The 16,209-nt window shown below is 37.1% G+C and overlaps 1 protein-coding gene and 2 long non-coding RNA genes across 5 annotated transcripts in view; 1 reads left to right on the top strand and 2 right to left on the bottom strand.

Annotated features, from left to right (window-relative positions):
• LOC105680626 (transcription factor kayak) overlaps positions 1-14,971 on the bottom strand; it is a 35,275-nt gene extending 20,304 nt beyond the window's left edge. The window contains exon 1 of one of the 2 annotated variants that reach the window (XM_033320234.1): positions 14,522-14,971. In XM_033320234.1, the coding sequence (XP_033176125.1) occupies positions 14,522-14,653 (132 nt within the window). In that variant the 5' untranslated portion in view covers positions 14,654-14,971. Of the gene's footprint in view, positions 1-8,465; positions 8,917-14,521 lie in introns of those variants that run through there. The other variant, XM_033320235.1, reaches the window with a different exon arrangement.
• Positions 9,013-10,171, top strand: LOC105680627. Of its 2 annotated transcripts, XR_001102210.3 has the most exons (4): positions 9,015-9,138; positions 9,511-9,586; positions 9,668-9,776; positions 9,899-10,171. It is a non-coding gene; the product is annotated as an uncharacterized LOC105680627 (long non-coding RNA). The 2 variants fall into 2 exon arrangements; XR_001102209.3 differs by having other exon boundaries at positions 9,013-9,138; positions 9,668-10,171.
• LOC117151539 lies at positions 10,356-12,255 on the bottom strand. The gene is made up of 3 exons (XR_004461548.1): positions 12,169-12,255; positions 11,858-12,016; positions 10,356-11,766 (listed from the first exon to the last, which is right to left on the bottom strand). It is a non-coding gene; the product is annotated as an uncharacterized LOC117151539 (long non-coding RNA).
• Positions 14,972-16,209: the final 1,238 nt, after the last annotated feature.

The following is a 16,209-nucleotide window of genomic DNA, read 5'->3' as shown; positions in this document are numbered from 1 at the left end:
TTTCGTCTTTCTGTATTTCAATTATGAAACTGGATGATAAGAAGGGTTACATTGTGAAAAAACTAAAACGATAGATCTTTAACCTTTTAAGAGAGTTCGTTAAATTATAGAAAAACGCGCTGACACGGAACACTTGTATATAGATATTCAATTTTTTTTAAGCCATACTGCGTATTATTTTGTAAAATTAATTTGTCAAGCTATATCGAAACGTAATTTCTGGACAAAAAAACTTTTATCTCTTCACGATTACCAAAATTGTACCTCCGGAAGTGGGCCGTGTCTGTTCAAAAGATATGCATATTATGGAAGATAAGCTCAAAATTCTAACTCGTACTTACATTACATATACAACATTTTAAAAAGCTATGTAACACTGTACAAGTGAAACTTGTATATTATCATTTAACAAATATGGATGAATAATATTACCAAAGGCAGTACTCGAGAAGTTAAAGTTCTTCTTCAGAAGAAACAGATCTATTATTGTCGTACCATTTTATCGTTGTCATACAAAATTATTTATTGTTGAACTTTTATAAATTTCTTCAATTAAATATTAATTCTTTTTTCTAAATCTTTAACAGTACGTAATATTAATAACAGTACGATATGGAACGATTTGTCACGAGATAAATGCACCCAAAGGATTAAGCCCCATTCTCAATTTGTAAGTGTTAATATCGTCTTTATCCGGCAATCATGTAATCGATCTCTCGTGACGCAGAATAACGATTCTTGCGAAACTGACGATTCATCCTCAAAGATGCTTAATCGCCTACTTTTCGCCAAGAATGATTCATTAACTTATATTCATCGGTACATAATTGCTACTTTCTAGGCAAAACTTGCAATTACATTAAAAATTTTAGCGAAATATCAAATTCGCTCACATTTCTGCTTGACTTTTGCGGAATTTCCTAATGTTTATCATCTAGGTTCAAATTTCTCAAGAATCGCTGATTCAGCAACGAGACAAGGCTCTTCAACGTTCTTATTACAATGGCTGGTATAGTTGTTAAATCCAAGTACAACATTTTGAATGATTTAGCAGAAAAGTGGCTCGTGATCACGCGAGGAGTAGTTCGATAATTGCAAGGTTGCTCGCCTGTAATGCACCGCACTCGAGCCTTTATTAATTCAATGTTCAAATAGTAAGAACAGCATTATTAGATGAAAACTTTAATTTGCTCGATAAAGTTCAATCTATCCTTTCGAACCGTACTCGAATTAAAAAAATTAGAGATATATATGTCGGAGATTCCAACCTTACTCAGACATATATATATTTTTCTGAAATTATGCTCAAATTAAATAAATAAAAAAATGATTCAATATTCGAAGGTATACGTAAATTAAGAAAACAAGAAAAGTATCCAACGTAGATACTTTCTGAATTGATGCTTCGATTAAGACGAAATAAGCAACTTTTACAATTACACTAAAATCGCAGAAAGTCAAAGTAAAAGATCTAATTAAAGATAAAAACTATACCTATTATACCTATCATCATCCCTCGGGAGTTGCAATTTTACTCTCCCTAGAGATAAAAGAAAGGAAAAAAAGAAGAAGATTAAGCAACTTCATCTGTACTCCATCTTCGCCATCTTCCTCAACTACTTACACAAAATGGCTACCCTTTTACTGCGCTAATTCGCCTGCCGCTTACATGTACACAAAGCCAAAGAACGGTCAGCGGGATAATGTTACGCACGCGCACGTCGTGAGGACGTTAAGGACGAAGGACGGAGAGTACGAGGAGGTCGGCAACGCGATCGTAAGGGGGGAAAAAAGGAACACGGGCGTAAAAGAAAACGCTCCGAGGGCAGAACGGTCCGTGAATTCCTGACCAGTGACGCAATCGTTCAGGCATTTCCGACTGGTTGCACTTCGGCGTTCTCCGATGAGAATACCTACATAATCGCGCGCATAATGCCGGGCTACGTGTGGACCTCCACACGCACATCTTTTCCCATCCATATCTTTCATCCTTTTAAACCGTTCCACTTTCCTCGGTTCATACTATTTCAACGACCTTCTCACGCGACACCGCGTTTTTCCACGCGAACAAAGAACGAGCTAATTAGTTTTAATGGGTTCCGTTGCGGTTTGGTCCGTTTGGCAGATTCTTCGATATAGAAATGTAGCTCTTTTCATTTCGTAATTTCGCTGAGTCATGCTGACTACGGGAATTTTATTTGAATTTTGAATTAACAATTTTGTACGGTGAGTTCTGTGATGGGTTTTAATAATTCGCAAATATGTATGAATTTATAATTTAAAATCCAAGTTTCGTGTGGTTGATCGGAATTCGTACAATTTATAAATTGTTCGAACATTTCATTTAATAGGAAAGTTCCACTTCGCTCTGTAATTAAATAAACGGCGACCCATTGAAAAAAACCTTCTTATATAAACAATTAACTAACAGTGAAAAATTAAACTTCCGTTTTATCTAACAAAACAAGCATTCACCCAAACATCCAAGTTCTACCCATTCAGATAGCAATGTTTAACTCCAAAACACATTAGCCCATAATGAACTACTCGGTATAGTACCGCATTTAAAGCACCCACGTCCTTTTTGTCGACGTCCAGCAAGACTTCGGACCGTCACGGTCATAATAGTTTCACGAAATTGGATACACTCTCGTCCCACGTATCAGCAGAGACCCAAAAGGGCTCGCTGGGTTCCATGACCTTTTAAACGAGACAGCGCCTTTTATAGGGGCGAGCATCACCCTGTGAATAGGTAGACCACTTTATCATACCATCAGATGGAAAGAAGACGAAGTCTTTTTGAATTATAACCAGCGTACGAAGCTTAGAGGCCGCCCTGATTCCTTCGTTTACCCGAGCATCACGAAGAATGCAGCTGTGAATAAGAAGACTTCGTTTCTTCTTTTATGCCAGCAAATCAATTTCAAGAAGGGTCACACGACAGATGGGTGCACGTGATATGTATCTACGCATGTTCTTTTTCACGTAATACGTATCTACACTGGCTCACGAAAGTATTTGAACTTTTGTGACCATATTGTATGTGATATACGAAACATTATGAAATTTCATTACCACTGCAAAGAGACACGACTGTCATTAAACTGGGAAGATTTCTACAAATTCATATTCTCCAGAATGTATTTATAGAAATAGAAGTTTGGTAGAAAATTGGTAAATCTACTGAATTATATATAAATTATATTCAATTATTATTTATAGTTATATTTTATAACTAAATTATATATTACTATACTATTATAAAAAGCACCATACTTTGGATATTTTATGTATTATTTCACATTATGAGCATTCTTCCTACTTCCACACTTTCAAATTTTAAATTTGCAACCAATCCGAAACTGTATGTAGAAATTACAAATATGTATTTATTGTAAACTTGTATATACGTATTTAGTAAAAAATTAATCTAAAGTATGAATAGCATTCTTTGATCAAATTGAATGTCGAGGCTTATTAACATAACGGATAATTGGCTGTTTAAATACCTTCGATAAACATCTTGCATTGGTTACAAACTTTATCAATGTAAACACGATAGTAATAGCAGCAATGAAATTTCAAAATGTTTCGTATAACACACATGATATATACGTTCATAAAAGATTTCTAGAAGAGTTCCATTATAATATCTTTTGTGAGCCTATACGTTCCTCGCGCGACAAAAACGACTCCGATGCGTATGTTAAATATTTTACGGAACAGACGGATCTTGATGTGGAAACAATGGACTATGAACGTAAATCTTTGAATCTTTTCGGACGATAGGACGATACGGTGCCAGTTCCTCGAAGGACAAACTGAATAGGGTTTGAAACTCGGGGAATATTAAATCAGAGTGACTAAGGTGGAGTTTGTCACGATGTTTGGAATGGAAAATAAGATAATGTAACGGTATTATTAAACGTGAAGCTTCTTCCTTCATACACGTCCACGAATGAGATACGAATCGCCCAGAAGTTGCACCGATGCGCTCCGTATATTAAAATACAGAGAAACGACATCAAAGTAAATTAAAATACAGCGAAGTAAATTTTTGAAAATCGTGTATGATCCTATTTCTATTACCACGCCATATCTTTGATAAACAATTGCCAATAAAAATTCCAAACAAAACAAAACTTCTCCTAATTACCAAAAAAATTACCACAAAAATTCTTTGCAGAAAGATTTCTTCAAAATAGAACATTCAAACTAAAATTCCATCGCAATTATGAGATTCTAAAAATCGACGTTGATCACTCAAAACATCTGCACTTTAGTCAGCTAATGCTCCCACTCATTAATCATCCTGCGTCAGAGGAAAAAGAAAACCGTTGGCGTGCGATGTAAAAAAGAAAACAGATACAACGTAAGAAACATCGAAATCGCCTCTAATCTATCGAAGATTTCGCAATCGAGGGGAAAAACCCGGGACAGGTAGATGGACGTCGAAGGTGGAGACGTTGAAATCGAAGAGATCCCCCATCCATTCGAGGCATTCTCAAGGGGAAAGTGTTAACGTATTGACGTCACTCATACGCAAGATATCTTTCCGTGGAATCGACCTCCTTTCGAGGTCGACTACACCGGATTACCGTCTCGCTATCCACGTGAACAAAAAAGTAATAAAAAAAAAAAAAAGAAAAGAAAAAGGAGGAAAAAAAAGATAATAAAAATCCACGATCATAGTATCGTGAAAATCATACGAAACCTACGAAGTTCGAGTTTCTAAGGCAGGTTCGAGCAATTTGCTTCTACAATACGCTGGATCTGTGTTGCGAAACCACGTTTTTGCTTGGCGCATTAAACGCGGTTTCGCAATGCAGACATTTCTTCCACGCGATTTCTTTTATCTGTTAATTTGAGCGAGGAAAAGAATCTGTCGATGGTTTTGTAATAATACAGTTGATTTGTTACGAATCTCTCTTCTTTTCCGACTCAATAGACCGCGTATGTTTACGTACGTTCGTAACATAATGATTGCAAATATATTTAGAGCAATGCAGTCTAAGTGGAGTTTCATGTTACTCACTAACCGCTTCACCTCGGATATTTTACATATTTGTTTTACGACATGCACGTTCTACAAATTTTTACACCTTTAAATTTTCTATAAATCTAGAAACATCCGCACTTACTGATCAGATTCGTATCAAGGAGACTATTCGACTATAGCATATTGTAGGAATAAAAATCGAAATCCAAATAAAGAAATTCTAAATAAATGACTCGAATGCTTAAACAACTATTAACCACTTGTTCGTACTAAATCACCCGTACAAGTTATTTTGAGCGAACTCGATTTCAACTAGATTACACCTCTTAACTGCATTGATGTTAAAACCAAACGATACCGGATTTGATCTGCCTGGTATTATTGTAGAGCGCAGTTGGATAATAATTCTCGGTAGCGCCAAGAGGTTGAACAACGAAACAGAAAAAGATGAAGGAAAGAAACGAAGAATATGGTTAGAATCGCCGCGACAGAAACGTAGCCGTATCACGTATTTACGAGAAATCGCGTCTCTAAACGTTTTTCCTGGTACCGGATGATGTCTTGCGGGAGCGATGCAGCATAATCGACATGTTTACGAGGCGTCGCGAATAATAATGGAGGGCGATCTCGCGTGTCGCGGCACTGGGAGCCAGGCACGCGACACGTGCGCGGATTTTCATTCATAAATCGCTGGTTAAACTACACGAGACCCCGATGACTCATCTCCGCGTATACGCGTCGCGGAACTGAGGTAAGCCGTCCGAAAATAAAAACCGACAACTTCCGCTTTTTGCGCATTTTCATGCAAATTCCTGTATGGGCGTTGCTTCGTCTCTTAATGAACGCCTCGACGATCATCAGACGTCCTTTTTCTCCTTCTCCGTAACAGCCGATGAACGAGGAAAGAATGAAGAACGCTGTAAGGATATAGTCGTTTAAGCCACTTTTCCTTTTCCCTTATCCTGTTTCATGTTACATTAAGTAGCTCTCATTTTACATTAACCGAGTTTCAATTCCTAAAGTTAAAACTTCGTTTAATTACCAATCAGATACATTATAGGTTGTGCGAAACAGAAAATCTACCTTTGCCGCTGAAATACAGAGCACACGATGTTCCAGACCCTTGAATGATTTTGATTACGAATAACCATCATCTGCCGTTTGCCAATATTCCCACTAGTATTGGAGACTATTTGTTAAAAATGTGTTAAAGAATTTTTAGATTGAAGCTACTGTACAACGAATTAAAATTTATTTAAACCAAACGACTTCTACAAAGCACATTCAACCATTTTCTTATCGATAAGGAAATCCAAATTTTATCTAATAAAAAATTACAAAAAAAGAAATAATAGTCGTGAAGAGATAAGAGCTATCTTTTCATAGTACTCGATAGCTTTCTCTGTGATAATGCTTAGATAACGTATCGTGTGTATCTGACGAAGAACTACAACGCTGAGAACAAACGTCTTAGTTGCGAGGCTAAGAGACAGGATGACACCTCTTGCCTTATGACCCGTTTATATTGCTCTCGCTAAACTTAACCCTGCCTTCGTTTAACTAAACCCTCTAATTGGTGGGTTAACGAGCGTTAACTCCGGGCTTCCTGTCAGATTTAACTGTTTTCCTTCGGTATCATGTGCACAAAGAATGCTAAAATTTTATCGGTGGGGATGAGGCTTTTCTTCCAAGACAATCCACTTAGGTTCAATGACACAATCGAATAGATGTAACAGGTTTGAGAGAAAGAGTCAGAATTGTATACGCGATACAATAGCATTCTGTGCGAATTTCTAAATTATTGCGTAGGTATTTGAATGAATAAGATAATTATTCTAATGGGTGTTTCCTTGATAATTTATTTCATGCGATAAGAATAATGTGTTGTCTAACGAAGATCGTTCGAAATATTGCTTCACAATTAATAAAATAACCTCACAATCTGTTTTTTCGAAACTAAGCTTATTGTGGTATAAGTAAAGGTGTGCCGAATGTTTCCTTAAAGATATTTTTGGCTAATAGTTTAGGCACGATTCCTAGGAACAGATAAAGGATTCTAGCGACAACATATAGTTACTCATGACTCAAAAGTACCTCAAATACACTTCAAATAATTGCTCGTAATAAACGCTTCTATGGCCTTCGTCTATTATCTAAATGAGAATCTCATTACGGTAAACACACGACCTATACCAAAGTTTGGAATTTATTTTTCCTAATTTTACCAATAATTATTAGACTTAAATCAAATTTTCCGTAAATACTGTCTTTTTAATAAACGATACATATTAACAATAGTTCATTAGAAATCAAAATCCCTCAAAATCTAAAGATTATTGACTAAGTTGCGAAAGAAAAAATATTCTCATTGCTAAATATGTAGTTGAATAATTAATGTTTTACTTTATTACTTTGAAAAATAAAATATAAAATTTAGGCAAAAATAAAACAAATATTATACATATATTTTGAGAATAAAAGAGAAATATTTTCGAGTAACCGATAAATAATTTGTTTTGAAAAACAAAAATTGTAGGTACGTGTATTCTGAGAAGCGAAAGTTTCTTAGTAACCTAAAAATTCGACAGGTGAGACGATCAAGGGTTTCAGGGGATAACGACACTTCTTAGAAATTTTGAGCAAAATGTCATTATCAGCACGCCCACACTTATCGGATTAATTTTGCACTAACATCGTACAACGCTGTCCACTTCTGTACTTAATTTTTAATTACCATTTCGTTCCTACCTTCAACGTTTAAATTTTGCTTCCTAACTTTGCCGTTTTTTGTTCGAAAAAGATAATTCACAATATAACACTCAATGTGTTAAACAAATAATGACAATAAATTTCTTCCGATAATAACGAAGGTAAAATTACTACTGTGAATGGCAACTAAGTTCAGGGATAACTCTAGTTCGACAAAATCGATTGACCTTTGACCGTGACATTTGACCAAACGTACACACAATCGATGCTCGTACTACCATAAAACATATTCGAGTGTTTCCCACGTTTTATTTATGTGAAACGTTTCTGATTATAACAATAGTATTTACTAGAACTTTACTAGAGATTTAAAACAAACGAAAAAAGCAATTTTTTTGGGAATTGGTTTAAATTAACAAGGTTGAAATAGAACATGATATTAGCAAGTAAATGTTGTAATAACGTAAAACTAATCCAATTTCGAGACTATCAGGCTAAATATAATACAAATGCTATAGTAAATACTTTTTGCAGTCACTGTATATATATCAAATACTGCAAAAAAGAGATTAAGACGGAATTTCGAATCATGATATTATTCTTATTGTTAGCAATTGTGACACTTCCATCCTGGTACGTAGATAGCGACCTTTGAAATGTATCACTCTTCTACCAAACCAACGATTCAATCTTTTATACGTATAACAAAACATTTATAAAAAAAAATAAATGATTAATATAAAATAATTTCTCTTACTGTAAATGCATCCAATTTGTTAGATTGCCACGGGTCACATAGATTAGAATTCGGCGGATACATGGAAAACATGGTGTAATTGTGATCTTCGATAATGGTGTCGTCAAAGCCTGCGCTCGGTACACGTTGCGTCATCTGTGAGCGCGTTTCGCTTTCAAAACTTCACTACGGGAAAAAAAGGAAGAGTCGCCGGTTCCGACTCTAAAAAAATTACACCTCTACAAGAAGTACGCGTTCAACGTGAGGCAAGAACACTAACTAATGGTCACCTTCTTTCTGTTCACCGATATCACGTTCTGTTCAAAGTACCACTAAACGTTTGTTGAAGAATGACACGTACGAATGCTCGCCGGTTGTCTTTTCGTCACTGTCACGTACAAGTTCAATCACGCAATACCGGATTTGCTATGTATTGAAACCTACTAGCGCGTGTTGCTTACGTATCTCAACTGAGCCCGCCAGTGTAACTTGGAAACTATATAGAAAGAGAGCCGCTCGATCCCCCACCAATCAGCGTCGAGCAACCACCGCGTGACGTCATCGCCATCTTGATTGCTGATTCGTGCGATAGCGCGCGACCAATCAACGTGTTCGTCTACACCGAGGCTTCCTATCGCGACGATTTCCACGGAATCAGGGAACGCACCACTGAGAACTAGAACCCCTTTTCCAGGTAATTACGTGAGCTCGTTAACTTGCATAATTTCGAGAAACGAATAGTCGAACAGAAAGATTTTCGTCTTACTTAATGGCTTACATCCTTACATTACATACCCTGCTTTATGTTTATCGTATGTATTAAGACAGCTTAAAGTAGTATTTCAAAATGTCTTAACAAGTTGCTGCGTTACGATATTTCGAGCGGCCCGTGCATGCGCTTTGAACTACATTTAATTGTATGATGGATTTAAAATATTGAAATGTTTGAAAGTAGTGATATTCTAATGTAATATATTTATCTTTTGATCCTTAATTATATGTCAGAAATACGTATAAATGTATCGTATGCGTGCATCTGTTTCCCTATATAACATGCTTTTTATAGAAATACCTAAGTAACATGTATATATTACCATTACAAAGATGAACCGTAATCTGCACTACGAATCAGACATAACAAGGTAACGAGTTGATACATTAGTAAATAAGATACGCGCATAAATAGTTAAAAACGATAATTACCGCAGTTTTCTCACTTTCAGAAACGACATTGCGAAGAATATGCGAAGTGTAACAGCTCGACACAATGTATGACAGCGGCGGAAATATGTCAAGGAATTACTCAGGGGGGATTTGCTCCGTAACTATATTGTAAGTACAACAAGCTCAAGGCTCGACTTTTCGCAGTTGCTATTTCTCCTTGTTTTTACACGTTTAACATATTACGACGTAATACATCAATTTCTTATCCCAAATACATGGTTTTATTATAGTTCCAGATTCGAGAATCGCAGAATAACAAAAATTGGTAAACTTATCGCGACGTTGAGTGGTCGTCACTTATGCGAGATCGTTTGTCACACGCGCTACTTCGTTTCTTACTATTTCGGTACCGGGAATTCCCTCGTGCATGCACGGTTCTTTGTTCTTATTTCGATATACGTATATTCGTTACAAACACACGTACAACGAACTCGGCTCAAACTGCGTCGGTTCGGAGCAACGTTCAACGTACGTGTGAACGCACTTTGTACACGAATTAAAAAGAGAAAACAGTAGTACACGTGGCCAGAGCTACCGTGTGCAAGATGCATGGGAAAAAGGCTATAAATATTATCGCAAAAACATGCCGCGTTCGAGTTAGACGCTCATAAAATTTGTTTATTACTGTATTTTTCTTCTTTTTGGAAATTTATCTGGTAAACTTAGACTCTTTTCTTTTATGTTATCTTATACGAATCATAACTTGAGAAATGTTATTTCTAAAATACTTATTTAATAAAAAAGAAAAAATGAAAATCTTCTTCTAGAACGTAGCTACAGGTCTAGTTTTATCTTTTCGAAACCTGTTACATTCTCCATTACAGATGTCAAAAAATAAAAAAACGTTCAGTTTTAAAATAAGAATAAATGGTTACCAATCTTCACGCGTTTCGTAACCTTTCTGCAAATTCCGTGTATAAATAAGAATGCTATTGGTATTGTCGTTCGAATAGGTATGTCTCGAACTAAGCTCCATGAAGCAGACATTGTGATTTATGATCATGTATTGCGCCTTTAAGAAGTAGTCCCACGTGCGACAGTTTAACAGGGCGAAAGTAGCCCTTTGACCAGCTGAGGACGTAAAACCATTATCGATTCCTTAAGGCGTATCGTCGGTATATACAAATCCTAATAGATATATGACTGCTGTGGTGAAAAGTTTTCCAGGCAAAAGGCGCAGTGTGTCAACAAAGTGTGATTCATAGACATACGAGTTGCTTATAAAGAACGTTAAAATAGTCTTTTAATTGTTTCCAGGTCCTCACTCCATCGAAAAAAACAATTTTTATGAAGACATCGTAAACCACCTACTACAATAGGACTAATCTAACTAATTCTAGATGAATGTCATTTTAATGGAATTAGCTTTATTTATCGCAGGTGGAAATTCTTTGATGTTGAATTGTCCCTTGTAGACCACCTCTGATAAAAGCGTTCGAGGTAAACAGAAAATCAAATAAAAATGAATTTAAGATCATTTTTTTATCTGGTCTTCACATCACATTAAACCTACCTAAGTGGAATCTATATATTTTTATTAATTTTTAATTTTTTAATTACACAGGCTTCTGATTAGTACACAACCTGGTTAACAGATTAAAGACAATTCTCGGTGAATCGTGTCAATCACGTAGTAAGAAGAATCGATGACCTCGCTTACGGCAACGTTTACCATCGACGACACAAAGGAGTAGAAAACCGAAGATCGACGTCGCGAATGGATCGCGGCTTTGTTCTCCCGGCGAACAAAGAGACATTTTAATGAGCACGCGGCCGAAGCAGCGGGGTTAATCGAATGTTTGTGGGTAAACCTAAAGATCGGCGCAAGCTGCACGCGTGGCATAACAATAGTCACCGAAAATCATACGAGGGAAAGGCGGAAGCCTTGATCGGCCTTTGTATGGGGAAAACTCGTTGTGCTCAAAACACAAGACAACGACGGTATTTTGAATATTTAAGGGAACAAAGAGGAATAGGCAATCAGAAACACCGCCATGAATCAGTCGATTCTTCGTCTTCTTCTTCTTCTTATATACGTGTCAAAGGATCCGCATGCTTTTACTCTAGCCACGGATAAAACACGAACGCCGAGCATTCTCTATCGGGAATAAAAGGAGATACAATGGACGGGGGAAACACCAGGAAACAAGATTATGCCTCCGTGACTTTGCTGCCGATCAAATGCTTACCGATTCCCGCGCATCACGTTCCACCGACTAATCGAAAGCTTTGAGTTCTAAGAATACTTGGATGCGTTCGTAGCAGATAATCCTTTGGACGAGGATATTTCACCGTTTTATGGCTTCTTTTGAAGGAAATTTTAATCGACGATTTGTCGATAAACAGCTCTTCAAAGAAAATTGAAAAATCTTCCATTATGAAGTAAATATTTAAAAATAAGGATTTAATATGTAGAAAAAGATTACGTATATGGATAGTGATACGGTGACAGTGTTCTACTAGCTGAGCTTATCTAGGCCATTGACAGATATGTACATACTTACTTTCTCCCTAAGACTACTGCCCGAAAAATGGTCGCCGCCCATGGGCTAGCCTGACAAATCTGACCTTCTTTGATCTCGAACAATACGTAACAGCAAGGAATAAAAGATAAATCCTACGAGCCCTGATTAAAACACGAGTTTCTCTCGTCTTAATCACAATACTCTATAAATTGTACAGATTTTTTTTCTCCTACCTAATATTTCAACATGGCCGCCATGTATGTCGACCTTTTACGGAACAACGCAGGAAGCCTTTTTCCCCGAACTCAGTAAACGGAATTATATTTCATACGTTGTAGCGCAAAGTTTCCTTGGTAGAGCTCGCAAATGTCTCTCCGGAATGACTATTTGCATTTTATCGGTCGATTTCACCGTCTGAACCCTATCGCTAATGGCGACAGAGATAATTAGGTGACAACAGCTGGCAGCTCGGTCGGCTATCTGTTCATAATATTAATGCTGCGCAATATACACTACGATCTATAGTTGTTCTTTTACATGTGTTTGGGATCGGCGTTCACGTGTTTGTGCATGTCGATGCAGTAGCGCGTGTTTTTAAATGACCGCGCGCTATCACAACCCGAGCGTGTACGGGTTTCTTTATAAAACAGCTGTTGGGGACAACAGAAGCCATGCCAGTGGAAATGCTAGATCAATACCATCGTCTACCACAGAATTTATACGTAGGGTGAAACGGGGAACTGGACGAGGGCGCGCGTCCAACCCTCGACGAAAGTCAGGGACATGAAATATATTACGATCTTTTTATTTAAGGATTATATCGTATCGCTACCTTGCCTTATTATATATATATTTTTCCGCATTATACCTTGCTTTTCTTGTTTACATGAATGTTTTATGTAACATGGAAAACGCGCGTAATTTTTATACGCGCCTCTATTGCCAAGAGTGACGCAAGGGAAAGAAAATGGAAATTAACGTAATCGTTCGTGCCTATAAAAGTATTCTACGTCAATGTATTCGTACTGTTTCATGCTGGAACCTGTTTTACTCGGCGTAGAATAAGAATTAGTCGATCTAGTTAATTTTATGTTTAACTAAAAACACAATTTTTTTTTTTATAAAAGAATTAATACTGCTTTGCTATGGTGATATGTAATATTATGATGATATTTGTAATTTTTGGACTGAAATAGTGCGAAAATTACTTTATTCTATAATTGTGACTTCTTTAAAATAACTACATATCAATAGAAAAGAAAAAAGACTATGATTTTGTTCAGACAAACAATTCAGTTACGCTCCCGTATTGCAATAGCAGCCATTCATTTGTAGAGATCAGTGAATGGACGACAATATATAAGACAACATTTCATTGGCTAATTCTATAGTAACTCGGAAGTTTATTGGCGATACTTACACACGTAGCGTGTGCCTTAAATGGGTACCTAGCCAGCTGGGAGAAGAACGAAAGCTGTTTATCTGAATATGCACATCTTGCTGAATGGACATAAAAATTGCTATTATTGTCGTGTACGAATATCATTTGTGTTCTATTTACGAGACGATTCTTATCGCTATTGCAAACTAGCGAACGGAAATTACGAAAATTGAAAATCATGTTTTTACGTTGAACAGTTTATATAGCGATGACGCCACGCGATTTATAAATTTAGATCTCGGTGTGTGTACCAAGTGTACCATCTTCGTGTGACGGGACGGCTATAGCACCGTTCAGAGATTGTAAAGTACGTTCCTAATTAATCGAGAATTTTTATCAGCCGATGGTACCATATGAGTTTGCTTTCTTATCTTTAATTTTCAATCGAATCTATCAAGGAAACAATCAATCTTTGGAAATCGAAAGAGGTACACAGATAATACAGAAGTATTCCGCTTATGCTTTGATTTCCAACGAATCAATTGCTTCCGCGAAATCGGCGAATTCATCGTGTTTACAATACTCAAAATACCTACATGCGATAATTTTTTTCCGAGATCGTCAGGTTTCGACAGGACACGCGAACGTGTTTTTCAGAAAAGTTAACAAGGCCGTTTCCTCCATAGGTTACGGGTCTATCGCCAACAATCAGCTAAATTATTTTGAATAATGCTTAATCATTCGAGGAAGTCACTATGTTACATAATGTGTTTGCTACACTTTTATTCGCTATGTTGTTACTATTCAACTATATAACTTATTTCAAAGAAATTCGTCGTTCGACCAATCACGTGAACGCTGTTTATCAGACATACGTAAGTACGAGCGCGCGTACACATAAGCGTACACCTTAAGCATTGCATAAGTTGCCATATTTACGCGGAGAAATCTACTTCTTTTAACATTTTCTAGCTATGTAGAAAGGAGAGTATTTAACCGGTACTTACGTTGCTAGGTAGTATGGTCGAATTCGCGATGCTGGCGAGAAAATCATGGCTGACGCGGGAGCTTTGTGACGTCCCGCTGTCGCTGGACACGCTCGAGCTGTCGTAAAGCACGTCCGACACGTCGAGCTTCATATTTACGTCGTCGATGCGCAACGGGTTTTACCTGGTCGTATTTCCTTAGTGCGAAAGGAAAAGTCGACGATTGGGTTCGCGGCGGTTTTATAACCTCTATTATAAAAGGATCTATTCTCTTGATCGTCTGTAGGGATGCTCAAGATCCTCGTTACGGAGAACTCGAAAGCAGCACACACGGATCGCAGGTTCCTTTGCCCGAAACTGTGTGAAACTGCGCGCGATGACTCATACCGTGGGGGAATACCTCGAGCTTCGCGCACGTTCAATCCTTAGCTCAACGATCTGCCTGGACACGCTCTTTCTTTACACGCCGAGGCTCCACGAACAAGTATGACGTCACTAGCTATTCCCAGGCTACCAATAGCGACGTTCGCCGCGCCACGTTCGCGATGCTCGTGCCAGGGCCGACGCTACTCGTGCTATCAATGGGATCTGCTTGCCAGGGTACTGTTTATGCAAACAGTGTTTTGCTTGGTTTTACTACTGTAACCTTACTGGCGATAAATTAGAACTCTATTTGGTCGGTTATCGATGGAAATACATTTCTAGAAAATTTTAAGTATTTCCTTTTTTTTCGTAATAAACGAAAATTAATTGCAGTAGTAAATTGAGAAGTTATAAGTTGTAGATTATAGGTTTCTTCTTACATTTTTATAATTTTTCGTCAAATAATTTGTAGCTTGTAAAATTCACTTATTAAACTTCATTTTTTCCCTTACCAAATTTATAACGTAAAATATCAGTAATAATATTAACTCAATTGTGCAATTGGATTCAGAACCTCGTTTCGAGGAATTAATTTTATGGATTGGTGGTCAGATAAGAATGGCCAGTTAAGATTCCACTAATCTACATGCTAATTGGTATAAGATAACGAATCATTTATCAAACAAAATATTGGAACATTAGACTACAAAATTTTCATCTGATATTGAAAACTTCAAGCTTACATATATTTATAAAAAGGATAAATATAATTGATATTCAAGAATGTGGAGATAGAACATTACTAAGATTTTTTCCAATCTCTCGCTTATGATTATCGTTTAGTCATATTCTAAGAATCTTTCAAACGACGTACAAAACGTGTTTAACTAACAACGCTTATTATCATCCCTGTACCTTTCATACGATAATTATTCTGCAATTGTTTCATCCCTGACTGACTTGAGATACTATTGCAATGTCATTCTGACGCTTATCTTCTGTTATTGGCAATACGTGTGGATGATATTGCGCAATTGATAGTGTCATTGGAGCGGAATTTTCCGAGCAAACGAAATAGTAGCGAGTACCGAATGCCAGAATCTATAGGATGTTGATTTTGTAGGTACTGTTTCCAAAGTATGCAGTAGCGTCACTTGGCGACGAAAATTTCAAACGAGCGGTACGCTTCGTTTCCAAGAATCGTCGATGACTCATATGGCGGCTCGTGTAGGCGGTGAACGGGGTAGCCGGAACATATCGAACAAGACGCATGACTCACCAAACTAATATGTCGGATATTCGTGTCTTAACCTGCTCCCTCTGGATGGCTAGACGTTCCACGACCT

The sequence above is a fragment of the Bombus impatiens genome, unplaced genomic scaffold (genome assembly GCF_000188095.3).
Source record: "Bombus impatiens unplaced genomic scaffold, BIMP_2.2 scf_0263, whole genome shotgun sequence".
Classification (NCBI taxonomy): Eukaryota; Metazoa; Arthropoda; class Insecta; order Hymenoptera; family Apidae; genus Bombus; species Bombus impatiens.
This window is presented reverse-complemented; position numbering and strand designations above follow the sequence as displayed.